The 14,856-nt window shown below is 35.2% G+C and overlaps 2 protein-coding genes and 1 long non-coding RNA gene across 5 annotated transcripts; 2 read left to right on the top strand and 1 right to left on the bottom strand.

Annotated features, from left to right (window-relative positions):
• The first annotated feature begins 4,086 nt into the window (after nt 1-4,086).
• Nucleotides 4,087-7,559, top strand: LOC109597410 (cAMP-dependent protein kinase catalytic subunit alpha). The gene is made up of 3 exons (XM_020013082.2): nt 4,087-4,818; nt 6,698-6,938; nt 7,246-7,559. The coding sequence occupies exons 1-3, from the start codon at nt 4,140-4,142 to the stop codon at nt 7,481-7,483; spliced, it is 1,158 nt and encodes a 385-aa protein (XP_019868641.1). The 5' UTR covers nt 4,087-4,139; the 3' UTR covers nt 7,484-7,559.
• Nucleotides 7,560-7,734: 175 nt separating this feature from the next.
• Nucleotides 7,735-14,831, bottom strand: LOC109597424 (ATP-dependent helicase brm-like). Of its 3 annotated transcripts, none has more exons than XM_020013101.2 (7): nt 14,645-14,831; nt 12,591-12,839; nt 12,181-12,533; nt 11,691-12,119; nt 8,436-11,638; nt 8,249-8,375; nt 7,735-8,187 (listed from the first exon to the last, which is right to left on the bottom strand). In XM_020013101.2, exons 2-7 carry the CDS (start codon nt 12,826-12,828, stop codon nt 7,906-7,908), a joined length of 4,632 nt encoding a protein of 1,543 aa, XP_019868660.2. In that variant the 5' UTR covers nt 12,829-12,839; nt 14,645-14,831; the 3' UTR covers nt 7,735-7,905. The 3 variants fall into 3 exon arrangements, with proteins under 3 accessions (XP_019868660.2, XP_049821378.1, XP_049821377.1); XM_049965421.1 differs by lacking the exon at nt 14,645-14,831 and adding an exon at nt 14,536-14,553; XM_049965420.1 differs by lacking the exon at nt 14,645-14,831 and adding an exon at nt 14,472-14,533.
• On the top strand, nt 12,846-13,367 carry LOC126265054 (uncharacterized). Its single transcript, XR_007547607.1, has 2 exons — nt 12,846-13,128; nt 13,190-13,367. It is a non-coding gene; the product is annotated as an uncharacterized LOC126265054 (long non-coding RNA).
• Nucleotides 14,832-14,856: the final 25 nt, after the last annotated feature.

Raw genomic sequence — 14,856 nt, forward strand, 5'->3', positions numbered from 1 at the left:
AAATGAGTAATGAGTAAAATATAAAATTTTCTTAAAACTACTATTTCATTTATTTTAAATTAAATTTCGTATACATAAGTAGTGATTAGTAATTTTTTAAATTTTTAAATAAATATTGTATTATACGTATTCTTCTATGTTTTTATTTTCTTATTTCATAAAATGTAGTGAAAATGACATAAATGTAGCAACTTTAATCTTAAAAAGAATTTTTATTGACTAAATGAGTGACATTTAATTTGACAATAATGTAATTTCCATTTTGTTTTATAATTCCATGCTCCCTCTGTGACATGGATAAGAATAATATCCAAACACGCTCTGTATACTTCCAAGCTTTTTGACTTTAAATTTATTGTTGTAATGTTGTAAATGATTTGATCTTAACCAGTCCCTCATATTTAGGAATTTGTGTTTGGGATCATTTGCATGTTTAAACAAATTTCTTAACGATATTACTCATTTTTACAATATACTGAAGCAAAATGTTGTTTAATGTGTCCTATACAATGAAAAAGACCTCCATGAGAAGCAGAAAAGCAATATCATTATCTATAAATAAATTAAATTTTGATTCATGTATAAATACTACCAACATTATTCCGTGTTTCAGTGAACTCAATCCTGAGCAAATCGAAACGGACCTATACTTTTTTAGTAGAAAGCATGGACTTTTCTTCATGTCTCAGAATACTTAAACGTATTTCAACAAAGCCTTCTAGGATAGTTTTAATTTGAGTTAATGATAAAAATGGATTGTTTTTTGAACTGGTTGAATATTTTAGATAAATACCTCTTGTCTAGTTTATATAAATTACTCAATAATTTGAAAAACAATTGACTATTTAGCTATAAATTTATATAGCTTTTTCTCTTGTTGTTTCTTTCTTGTTTAACTCGGTTTTGTCAATGTTGAATTATAATCCTTACTCTACTCCATAGGAGCAATATTTCTTTAGAATAAAAAATTGCTATAACTTTGTGTTTCAGTAAACGCAATCCTGAGCAAATCCAAATCGCACCTTCACTTTTTTAGTAGAAAGATCTGAAGATCTCAGAATTCTTGGAGCTAATGTCAACAAGACTTATTTCCTCCAGGATGGTTTTAATTTGAGTTGACAATGAGAATGTATTATTTTTTGAACTGGCTCAATATTTTTTGTAATTATCGACTTATTTAGCTCTTTTCTACATCTTGTTGATTTTAGTTTTTACAATGCTTGTTTAACGTGTCCTATACAATAAGAAGGACCTACTCGAGAAGCAGAAATGCAGTATCATCATCTGCAAATAAATTAAATTTTGATTCATTTATAAATACTAACTGTCAATTTTATTCTATGTTTCAGTGAACTTAATCCTGAGCAAATCAAAATGGACGTTTATTTTTTAGTAGAAAGCATGTACTTTTCTTCATGTCTCAGAGTCCTTGAACTTATTTCAACAAAGCTGATGTCCTCTAGGATAGTTATAATTTGAATGGATGATAAAAATGGATTGTTTTTTGAACTGGTTGAATATTTTAGGTAGCTACTGCTTGTCCAGTTTATTTAAATTACTCAATATTTTGAAAAACAATTGTCTATTTAGCTGTAAACTTATAAAGCTTTTCCTCTTGTTATCTCAGTTTTATCAATGTTGAATTATAATCCTTACTCTACTCCCTAGAAGCAATAATTCTTTAGAATAAAAAGTTGCTATAACTTTGTGTTTCAGTAAACGCAATCCTGAGCAAATCCAAATCGCACCTTAGTAGAAAGCAGGGACTTTTCTGAAGGTCCCAGAATCCTTGGAGTTAATGTCAACAACACTTATTTCTTCCAGGATGGTTTTAATTTAAGTTGACAATAATTATCGACGATAATTCCCTTAATCTCTTCCCTAGGAGCAATAATACTTTAGAATAAAAAGTTGTTACAACTTTGAGGGAAAAATAAAAAACGCAGTTTTATGAAAAATAAAATTATATTGCCTAGTTGTAATTGGCACAACAATAATATTTAAAACATTGTACATACTGCCATCTAATTTTAGAAGTACAGCTCACATTTTTAAGTTACTATAATTATGACCACTACTGTAATTATAAATTTAGTTACAAAATTATCAATTTTTGAATTTTTTTAAGTAAATAAAAATATCTTTTTAAAATTAGTAATTAACCTATTAAATACATATAAAAAATCATTCAACAGGAGATCAATATTTTGTTTACATATATTTGAAAGGAATAAATTATTGAGAGATTTGTTATTGGATAAAAATAAATCCCAGCTGTTACATTAAAAACACAACAAATTATTACATGAAATTTTCCAAAAAATTTAACGAATATTATTTGATTTATACGATAAATATTTATCATCTATGTGAATTAAAATCGCACAATGATTTCCACCAAAATAACTTTGGCATCCTCTTTGGATTTATTTTATCGATGTGTTTGACGTAAGATTAGTACGAAAAGTTTTTCGTCAGATTAAATTGTGCATATTTTTACGTTAGATATTATTTATGGATTTTCCTAACGTCAACATTTAATTATACGAGATAAATAAGCAATAATAAAATTATTAAATAATAAATAAATTAGTAGTAAATTTATGAAGGACAAAAATTGTTTGTAAATATAGTGATATAAGAGAATCAAACAAAGTAATACTTTTGTTGTATTTTGAACTGAAAATGGCCAATAAAAAATTAAACCAATTTTCAACTAAAAAAATATTTAAAACTGAACAACCAGTGCTTGGCATAAAGAAAAATTCGAGTGATTCATTTTATTACGTGGATACTTCAGAACGTAATTGATCCACTTTTAAGCACGTCAAATTAATTAAATGATATTTTAGGCAACAATTATATAATGCGGTGTTTCTACTTAAATTCAGAATAATTAGTTTTCGCATTTCTTAACGAATGCGGAAACAATAACACATCGAATTTATTCACCAATTTCGTGATTTTACCTTAATTTAAACCCATACACTTCTATGCTCTGATTCGTTTATCTTCTGAGGAAATGAATTAACAATTTTTGCAACTTATCATTCATAAATAATCTTTGACTCTTTGGACGTAAATTAAGGTACGTAACATAATTATAGCCCATTTCTAATAGTAGATAAAATTAGCCATAAATTAGTCTGCATATTTACACAAATAAAGGACCTTGCCAGGTATTGAGCACGTCAGAAGTTTGAGCCACAAATTTTAATGAGTGGCATAAGGAACAAAGAAAAACTCCCGAGAAAACATATCTGGTCGTTCCTTTGACCTTGCCGCTACGAAAATAGCACCAAAAATCACTTACAACTGCGTCTCTGCCTCAATCTGCTTAAATAAAACATTTTCACATCCGCAGTTTATTTTCGTTACAGGGGGAAAGTATTGATATGAAAAGCTCACTAATATCGTCGATTCCAATTGTAAACATAAATATTCGTCTTCGGATAGATTAATGATTTCACTCGCTGAATTATTCGATTCTGTTATGCTGCAGGAATGAATACACACGTTGTGTTTGATAGCACACTAATATTTACAGAACGTTCTGTAAATAAATAAATCTAATTCTAGAGCTAAAAGTTCTGTTCAACTTTATTAGTTTTGTAATATTTTAATTGAAACTCGTGTTGTCGTGTTTGATCTTCATTGAATTGATAAGGAAAACAGGAAACTTTCATTTGTAATGACGAATTTAAAATTAATGATTAAACCACTTTAATTGTTTTGGCAGTGGATCGCGGCATCAAGGGAAATTCCTATGTCGAACTGCGCATTTTGTTCAAAGGTGGAAGGCGTTTGACTGACCCCAATAAAAAATCTTTTTTCCACGGAATACTCTGGCTTGTTTCCAAATACGTTCCAGAAATAACTATTTACGTCTGCACATGGTATTAACTGCCAAAAAGCATCTTACACTGAGACAAAGCACGCATACTTTTTTCATTACATGTTGTTTTTTATTTTACAGTAATGCCATGGGTCGGTGACTCATTTAAGAGGTACAAACATTTAAAATCTGTCTATGAAATGTCACTTGGATTGATTATATTGCATATAATAAAATGTCATAATGACTAATTTGATTTTAGACAAAATTTTCAGTTCTACCTATCCCAAAATCACTGTCACTCATGACATCTCTAATGTTTAGCCTTTCAGACTGGTATTATGTCATCAATGAACACCTTGCCCAAGTAAAGCGCTTCATAACATCCGTAATGGATGACAAACTCGTCAAACATCAGACACTGTTCGACACTTTACTGACGAGGCACAGAAAAGAATTAGAAGAAGTACTGAAAAAACCTTTGGAATTGCAAGGGAGGATTAACGACTTTGATATCATCAAAACATTGGGTACCGGCTCCTTCGGTCGTGTTCTTTTAGTAAGGCACAAAAACGCGAACAAAAATTACGCGATGAAAGTGATGGAAAAAAGAAACATAGTGAGAACGAAGCAAGTGGCTCACACTATAGCGGAAATTCGAATGTTGAGAGCCCTCAATTTCGAATTTATCGTTCACATGGACTATTTCTTCAAAGACAATGTGTATTTGTATCTCGTAATGCCGTTCATCTCTGGCGGTGAGATGTTCACGCACCTGAGGAAACAGAAGAAGTTTGACGAGTCCTTGTGCAAATTTTATGGGGCCCAAGTGGTTCTCGCTTTTGAGTACATGCACAAAATGGGTGCGCTTTATAGGGATCTGAAACCCGAGAATATTTTGATCGATAAAGATGGTTATATTAAACTTACTGATTTGGGGTTTTGTAAAAAGATTGATGATCAACGAACTTACACTTTATGTGGTTAGTAAGTTAACAATTTTCATGCTTTACTCTTCCCCAAAACTAACAATAAGAACAACGAAGTTGTTGTCTGTATTAGTTTCGAAATGATATATACAACTTCTGTTTTATATAAGGCTGTAACATCTCCAAATCTAGAATGACGTGTCTTGAAGGTGGATACACTGTGTACTAGGTAAATGTGTTTGAGCTGGGTACTGCCCAGGAGTAAATTTTTTTCGGGATAACAGATTTGATAGTAGTAACACATACTCAATTATTGTCCAAAAGCTATGCAAATAAAAATTGTGTTTTTAAAATAGGTAGAATGTGATCATTTGACTATGTCTCAGACTTGTCTCTGGCAATGATGATGATGTTTTCTTTGTCTAAACTTTATTGCGGGGGTTCATTAAATATTATGGATTTTCCGTATTATTTTTCAGAAATGCGATTCCTTTGTTTCAAAAGATCGTTGCTTCTGGATGAAGACTCCTTAGACTTCCCTGTTTCGGGATCACTACAAGATACTGACGACTTGACTTGACGTGGTAATTTGTAATTTTGTAAAGATGCATGGGCCTGTTGTTTCATTTGAAAGGATTTTAGAGTCCATTTCACAGTCTCCTATGATTCCCATTTGTAGATCATTCGAATTAATAACAAATGTTTTGTCTTTCGTATATGTCATTTAGTTGTTTTGTTTTGAGATCATTTTGCAATTAACTGTTAATATCGTTTAAGTTTAACATATTCTCATAAATTACTTAATATGGAAGGCTGAATTATTCGATAAATAGACTTTTACTGCTAATAAAGTAATGTTCTCAATTTATAAAATGTTACAATATACTTTATATCTTTTATTTGAGTATTGAAATTTTATTTGGTTTTGATATTTATTTTGGTTCTTCCAAATATCCTCAATAAGTTTATTGGACCTGCCTTCATCTACCTAGTTAATCTATACATTCTATAACATCCCTTACAATTTTGATTAAATCGTTAACCAAGGTCCGTTTATTTTTAATACTAAATGAATGTAACTTAATATTATTTATTTATCTTTGTTATTTATACTAAATTTGATAATTTTTTCGTAATTGTCATAAAAAAGAACAAAGGTGTTAATACTCCTTATATTTAATATAAGACAAAATTTGTTTTTTAAAAAATACATACACACAGCACATCTAGAAGACTAACAATAGAAATAATTGAGTGTAAGCGGAAACTATTCATGTACTATTTTATTTAATAGCTCTCCATTTATTTTCCTGTAACATAAATAACCGATAATTTAACAAATAATATAGTAATAAAAAAAGTAAGCTAATTTTCTGTTTTTTTCTGGCAACCAACAATCTGATATAAAAATATTTCTGTTCACAGTAATTTTCTTAACTCATGAGCCATACTTCAGAATGTTGCACCAATTAATATACGAAATAATTTGTTTATCACGTATATTCCAAGAAATAATTAAAAAGTGGAAAATGGTAAAATATTATTCCAAGATTGGACTTAATCAGTGTTCAAGCCAGACTGTTTGGCGTTCGTAACAAATGATACAGACCGTTAACCCCGCATTAGTCTATTTTTGTCAATGAACTTTTATTTCTGGTTTCTATATTTAATTAGTGTGTGCGATAAATCGTGTTTGAAGTCGAGGGATACACATTAATTTAGATAATACTTTCCTATGTTCTACCATATATCTTGAATGTTGAACTAATCCATTAAGGAGAATAAGCATGTCGTTATAAATTATTATATTATCATAATTTATAATGTATATCCAATATTAAAATAATTTTAAAATATTTAAATATAAAAGTAGTGATAAGCATCGTTTTTTGTTTACTACTAGAAATTGAAAATTTAATTGCTTTTATTTCAGGAACTCCTGAATATTTGGCACCGGAAATCATATTGAGTCAGGGTTACAATTACGCAGTGGATTGGTGGGCTTTAGGAATATTAATTTACGAAATGGCAGCCGGTTATCCGCCTTTCTACGCGAAAGATCCGATGAAAATTTACGAGAAAATTGTTTCTGGGAAGTATCTCGTTCCGGGACACTTTTCAAAACCCATAAAGGACCTCCTAGCAAATATTATTCAAGTCGATAGGACTAAAAGGTATAAATTAATAAACGTTCTCTTATGTCTGATGAACGGCTTCTTGGAAGTAAACAAATGTATATGCGCATCGTAAAAATAGTCCAAAAAATAAATATTTTCAATGTTCGACCTCATCCGAAAACAGGCGCAAATTTAACTGAATGTGGGTTATATTTAGATGCTGAAAAATTACGTTCAATTTTATGTTGCAAACAATCCGTGCGACATTGAGAGCGATAAGTTGTGTAATTACATCCGCCCTTTATCACAACTCATGTTACCCAATTTTAGTTCAATAATGATAATTATTTTTTGATGTTCGTAGATTTGGTAATCTAAAAAATGGAGTAAAAGACATTAAGAACCATGAGTGGTTCAAGAACGTCGATTATGATCTCATTTTGGACAAGAAAATCAAACCATCGTACAAACCTCTGGTAACTGGCGAAGGAGACACCAGCAATTTTGAATATTTTGAAGATGTGCCGTTAAGAACAAGTGATCATGACGAATTCGGAGAACAGTTCGACTTCGATGCGCCATATACAGTAACACCAATCTAATCTTAATTAACTTATACCAGTGAAATGTAATATCATAGTGTAAAAGGCTAACACTAAAATATTGTCTTAATGTGAAGCTTAGTATTTTATTTAGTTTAATTTCTTAATGAATGTGCTGTGCTCAGCATTGTTAATATTTTATTAAACAAATAGTGAAATATAAAAACTCCAAAAATAAATCAAATAAAAAACTATTCTAATGTATGAAAAATGTTCATCATAACTACATCAAATAAATAAAACACAGTAACCACATTTATAAATCTGTTTACTTACACACTCAAGGTAAGGTAATATAAAAACATCTAATCATACAGAATTAAAAGAAAAATTAACTCCCTAAAAACATAAGATTTAGGCTTCCTGCTTGTACACTTTATTTCTTCCTAATAAAGATAAATAAATGCTCTAAACTTAATCGATTAATCATCATCGTCATCGTCCGAGATGTACTTCTTAGCTGACCGTTTCGGTCTTCCGGGTCTTCGTTTCACTTTGCCCTTTTTATTTTTCGGTGTGTCCATATCAGATTTGTTGCCGTCATCATCCGAATCTTCGGCTTGTTCGATTTTTTGTTTCGCATTGGAAAATACTGATTGTAGGACGATACTGTCCTCGTGGATAATTGAAGCTTCTTCATTGAATATCTGAGCGTTCTGACACAGCAACATGAAATCTCTTTCCAAATCCATAAAATCAGAATACTGAAAAAAAATATATGTAACAATTATTTTTGAAACATTGTGGATTTAATGAGTAACTCACTCGTCCATCGTCTATGTGATTCATAATTTTATTTATATCGATGGGTTTCTTGATGATGGAATAATATTCAGGATACTCTTTTCTAGAAGGTAATTTCATGAACTGGTCGCTTAATTGCCGACCATCCCTGGAAGAAATAAACATATATTGTAATAATTTGTAAAGGAGTCGAAATAAATAAACATACCTATCTGTATAATTTATAAGAATATTCATAAGTTTTTTCATTTTCTTCTTCATTTTATTCTCGGCAGAATTGTGCACGCTCTTCCGCTTCCGCTGACTTGGGCCTGCGTCGTCGTCCGAGTCGTCGTCTCGCTTCTTCCGTTTCCTTCCTCTCTTCTTCTTGACCTTTTCCTCTTCCTCTTCTTCATCATCGAAGTCTCCATCTTCGTCGATAGCCTTCAACCATTCTTTTTCCGTTAAACTGTCCGCATAATCGACTTCCTTGCGTTGTCTCGTGCCACGACCAAGCACAGTTTCATCCTCCATCCAAGGATCTACTTCATCATCCTCTTTGACCAGCCAATCGGGCAATTCCTCCTCTTGAATCAACCTAGACTTTCCGTGAATGCCCAGTTTCTCCTCCTCAACTTTTCGTTCCAAATCCATCTTCTGGAACAACTCAAACTCAGCTTCGGAACGTGCCAACATCTGATTGACGGTTTCATCGTCCGGCACCTCGTTCTCTTCCTCGTCTTCCGTTCCGTCGTTGTGCAAGATGCTTTGCAGGAACTGCTGACGTTCGGAACCGGTCGACTTTTGATCGAACATACCAGCTTGGATAACCTTTTCGTCCATAGTAAGTTTGTACTTGGCGGCGGCCAGAATACGTTCTTCCACGGAGTTGACGGTCATCAATCGCAAAACTCGGACCTCGTTTTTCTGTCCGATACGATGTGCACGATCTTGTGCTTGCAAATCCTGATGCGGATTCCAGTCCGAATCGAAGATGATAACAGTATCAGCTGTTTGTAAATTCAAACCTAAACCACCAGCACGCGTGGAGAGCAAGAACAAGAAATAGTCGCTGCCCTTGTCGTTAAACTTCTTAAGCAAGTCGCCACGGTCTTCCGCTTTAATTGTACCGTCCAAACGCAAATATTGGAAGCCACGCCAATTCAAATAATCTTCCATAATTGTCATCAATTGTGTCATCTGACAGAAAAGCAATACTCGGTGGTTAGTGCGTTTTAGTTTGGGCAAAATTCTGTCCAGCAATTCGAATTTGCCCGAAGCTCTATAAGTATCGGGTCCCGACATGACCCCTCCCGCAATACCTACGTGATCGCAGTATTTCTCTTCTATATTTTGGAACATAAACGGATGATTACATAGTTTACGAAGCTGCACGATGGTATTCATCAAAGCTTTGGCACCACCCTTGCCCTTGGCGCCTTTTTCAGATCCGTCCGTCAGCAACACACCTTTACTTTGCATGTGTTGGTACAAAACTCTCTGTAATCCGGACATGTCGCATTTGATGATGTACTCAACCTTATCTGGCAATTGAGACTCTACTTCTTTCTTCAAACGTCTGAGCAAGAAGGGTCGTAACACTTTGTGCAAACGACGAATAATCAAAATAGTTTCTTCTTCGTTCAATTCGACTTTTTCTCCAGTAGTGGCGAAAGGCGCGTTGAACCATTGTTCGAAAGTGGAACAACTCTTGAAAATCGAAGGTAATAGAAAATTCAATAAGGCCCACAATTCAGGAAGTTTGTTTTGTAAAGGCGTACCGGTCAAGAGCAACCGGAAAGGTGCGAGGTAGTGAGTATTAAGTACCTGAGTCAACTTACAATGATGATTCTTCATTCTGTGACCTTCATCTATAATCATGTACTTGAATGGAATCTTGGACAGGACACTTTTGTCCTTGATAATGTACTCGTAAGTTGTGAGTAGCACATTGAATTTAGCGGACCTCATTTGACTCTGGATTACTCGTCTGATACCAGGTGATCCTTTGTACGACACGACCACTACGGAGGGTGCCCATTTTTCGAATTCCAAAACCCAATTCGACATTGTCGAGAGAGGTACAATGATCAAGTAAGGTCCGTTTAGTTTCTTCTTTTCCATTAAATAAGTAACTAACGCGATGGTTTGAATAGTTTTACCCAAACCCATCTCATCAGCCAGGATTCCATTCAGGTTATTATTGTACAAGGACACCATCCATTCCAGACCTTTAATCTGGTATTCCTTCAGTTTACCATTTACCATAATAGAAGCTTGTTCTGTAACGATTTCGTGTACTGTATGAGCAATGCTGTAGTAAGTTTGCACTTCAATAGCATTCTTGTGATATTCATCATCTTCAGATTTTGCTTTCTTAATAACATCTTTAACTTCATCCATTTCCCCTTTATTACCTCCTCCATTCTTCTCTTTGTTCGAGTGACCGTCTTCATCCTCGGAATCCTCATCGTCTGAGTCCACCATTTCCCAACCCGGATTCTTTTGTAACCATTCCATAACTTGACTTTTTTTCGGCGCTTCCTCACCCGTTAGTTTCTTACCCGTGGCTGATTCGACGACTGTCACTCGTCGATCGTCTCCTTGCGCCTCCTTCTGTTGTCTCTTCTTCCGTTTTTCTTCTTCCTTTTTCTTGTTGTCTTGCTCAATTTTATGTTGTTTCACCATCTCCGTCAAATTCATAATATATTCGTCAGTCTGCGACAGCAAGAACGCGAGACGCTTGTCTTTCTTTTGATCGATAAGTTTACGGTAACCCTCTTCATCTTCAGCCATCAGCCTCCGCATACGTTCCTTTTCGATTCTTTCTTGTTCCTTCTTTTGTTCTCGTTCGGCGTTCGCGTGATAATTGATGATGGCCCTGTTGATTTTAACCAACTTGGCTTGATTAGCCCTGTGGAACTCTTTGAAATCTTTGCCATGCTGCAGAACAGAATTGAGGAATTCTTGATTCTTCTGTCTCCTCTTCCTTTCTGCTTCCAATTTCTGTTGTTTTTCCAATTTTTCTGTCGCCCTGGCCTCACGCAAGCCTTGACGTTTGGTGCGTTTATAGGCTTTTATATTCACAGCGGTTTCTAACGTGGTATCACGTCGGATACAGTTGATTATTTCGCTCCGGAGCTGCCTTTGGAAATTCAAGCAACGCAAGGCACGCAACTCTATCTGAGCTTGAAGCCTCAATTTGTCGGACATGTCCGTAGGCAAATTGCTGACCTGTTCTATACGCGCCGCTATTCTCGCAGCCACTCTGTTTTCCCGTTCTTGTAAAAGTTGAATCGGATCGATGCCGACTGGTTTGGGAAGAGTGGTCACACGGGTTTGCTTATTGGGGACCATCTGTTGTCCTCTGCCAGCTTGTGGCCCAGGAGTTCCGCATGGTTGAGGAGATCCAGGCAAGCCCGGCTTAACACCCTGAAAAATTATAATTTAGTTCAATGTTGTGTATGTGTATTGGCAATATTACTTGTGGTCCTTGTGCGGGACATTGACCTGGAGGCATCGGACCCGCCGATTCACCCACATCACCCGTTGGTGGCTCACCCTGTTGTGGTGGTCCGCCTTGTGGTGGATAGGGACTGGCTGGTGGCGTGGGGCATCCCTCTGGTCTTTTACCGTGTATCGCCATGGCGACTTGCGGCGGAAGCGCTTGACTCCTAGCCAAATATCTGTAAGCTATGATTTGATTTCTTAGCTGAGTCATTTGGTGTTGATTGATGACGTTGTTGCCGGCTGATCTAGCTCTGAGCGCCAACAGTTGTGAGTAACGCTGGTCGTCCTGCATGCCTTTTTCTTCCATTGTATCTATAGCTTTTTGGAGGGCGTTTATGTTGTCCGGACCGTTCGGTCTTGGCTGGCCGGGGGGCGGACCCTGAGGTCCCGGTGACGCCGTGTTCTGAAGGTAAAACATTACATTAACTCGAGAGTTCAAAGACATAAGAATATTTATACTGTACCGGTCTTTGCGGATGTCCCATAGGCATGGGGTGACCTTGATAAGGCCCAGGCGGCAAGTTGTTTAACTGCACTTGTTGCATGGGCGGGTGACCTTGTGGCGGCGGGCCGCCCGGTCCCGGATGGCCTGGCGGAGGCCCCCCTTGGTGTGGCGGATATCCTCCATTTGGAGGAGGTCCGTGACCTGGATGGCCTTGAGGAGGTGGCCCCTGATGAGGAGGCATGTGACCCTGTGGCGGAGGGCCTCCGGGTGGCATCTGATGCCCTGGCGGTGGGCCACCGGGATGGCCTTGGGGCGGTGGGCCGCCCGGATGGCCTTGCGGTGGTGGGCCGCCTTGGGGTCCGCCTGGATGGCCTACGATGAAAAATAAGTTACAACAAATTAAACGCAGGCGCAAAAACGTTAACATACCTTGGTGCGGTGACATGTGGGGATCACCTGAGGGTGGCATTGGGCCCATGTTGGGGTGACCGCCGTACGAGTTTGGTGGAAATTGTTGTTGTGGTGGGGGTCCGGGCGGATGGCCGGCAGGTGGCCCTTGGTATGGGCTGTGAGGCGATGGAGGCGCCGGACTTTGCGGAGGCGGACCCATGGGACTGGGCGCCTGTGGCGGAGGCATGGGGCTGTTCTGCGGCGAGGGACTCGCCATATTTTATGTTGCTGTAACACATTATTTCATGTAAGGAAACACGTTTCGAATTTCATATAAATTAATCAATTTAAAAATTTTAAAATATTTTTGACAACGCTTTTTTAATGTTCACCCTGTATAATGACGGGCTAATAAACAAGTTGATTTTATCAAGATACCATGTAACTAAGGTTTCTTGGTTACTAAACATAATCATTTATTTTTATTTAAACTTTCCGCATCACGTTTATAAGATGTAACTTGAAATTACTGTATACAACATTAACTACTGCGGCGATAAAAGAAAAAATACGTAACGTAAGTATTCTTATTATTATATTATTATTGAATAGTAAAACTAAACAATTGTATTTTGCAGCTAATAATATAGTATAGTATGTACTTGAATAATTATTCATATGTAGACTAACAATTATTTATTAAGAATCCCTCCAACTCCACATCATTTCTGAATGATAGAAATCGATGGACACAAAATTATTGTATAAATTATAATATTGTACAACTGTATAATGTTAATAAACATATTTTTATATACCATAAGTGAGTGTTTATTTAACTTTAGGTAAAAGGAGTTATTGTATGTATATACATCAAATTGTACTTTGAAGAAAACACAAATGTTAATCCAGAAAGGTAAGATTTATTTATATAATAATTTTTTGTGATTTACTTGTGAAAATTCAAATATGTAAAAATTAAGATAAAACTTTGGTTATGTTTAATTTTATTTTTTTCATGTTCTGGTTTTTTGAGATCAGTAGTAATTTTAATTTCCTATTTCATTTGTAAAATAAGCAGTGTTAGTTCGTGAGGTTGAGCCTAGTGAGGAACAATATGTATAGAGCAAAAAATACATTTTATTTTTATTTATGCAAAATTAACATACAATTAGAATGAGCTTTTGTCAAATTGGCGTGAAGAGACACATTTAAAAGTAACTCTGGAGAACTTTCACATAAAATATTCATTTCAACAATTTAATAGAGAATTAGTATTACTTGTTTAATTGTCGGTTTTACAACATTTTAACCTTCTATCTTTAACTATTAATTCTATTCTATTTGAAAGAATAAAAACAAAAAATGTATTTTTTAAAATTAATATCAATAAAATCATTTCTATGGGTGAGGCACTGGCTCACCTGCCCCACCTGAGTAGCTACCACTGAAAATAAGATAATTATATTTCAAATTCAGGTGATAATGTTCTCTTATTTAATTCACATCATATACCTTTTGTTCTTGTTTGAAAATTTACTTAGCAACTGAAATATGTAAATGTAATATAACAATGTATTAGATTTTTACTAGCAAATGTTATTTAATAATTTTAAATGAAAGATGCTTGTAACTGACAGTTTACATACATTAATGTTATAGTCAGAAAAACTGATAACACTTAAAAATACAATACTGTACTGTCTAGATTTATAGGTTACAAATAGGTACGATTTGCACAATGCAATACAGTTCTGTAAAATAACATACCCCTGAACACCCAACCTCTGCTTGTTAAGTATTCTTTAAAATAAATTATTTTAATGTCTAATGTTAATATTACAATCATAATTGTAGAATATCTTCAAGACACTTCGTGGAAGATGTCAGTTGTAAACAATATCCTATTAAGCCTCAGACCTTTTCCAGAGATTATGAAACATAATTTTATTTATGTAATCATTTTAAACACTACACAAATCACCATGGATCCAACATATGGATGATCTACAATGTCCCGATGCTAACTACGATCAAACTGCTAAAGCATTTGAGTTTTGTCGGCATTTAATGGCCACCGACAATCTACTTACAATTATAACGCGCCGCGTCTATATCCGTACATCAGTAGCACTAAAACGCTTGCACCGAAAACACTCGCTCCCGTAAACTCACGTCATTACAGTATCGGAGGCTCAACGCGAAATTCCACAAAAACACGTCACAAACGGCCGTAACGATTCTCGATTTTCCGATTCACGTACACGGTGTTTACGCTTCGTCGTTTGGCCGAAAAGATGTGGGG

The sequence above is a fragment of the Aethina tumida genome, chromosome 3, assembly GCF_024364675.1.
Source record: "Aethina tumida isolate Nest 87 chromosome 3, icAetTumi1.1, whole genome shotgun sequence".
In the NCBI taxonomy this organism is placed as follows: domain Eukaryota; kingdom Metazoa; phylum Arthropoda; class Insecta; order Coleoptera; family Nitidulidae; genus Aethina; species Aethina tumida.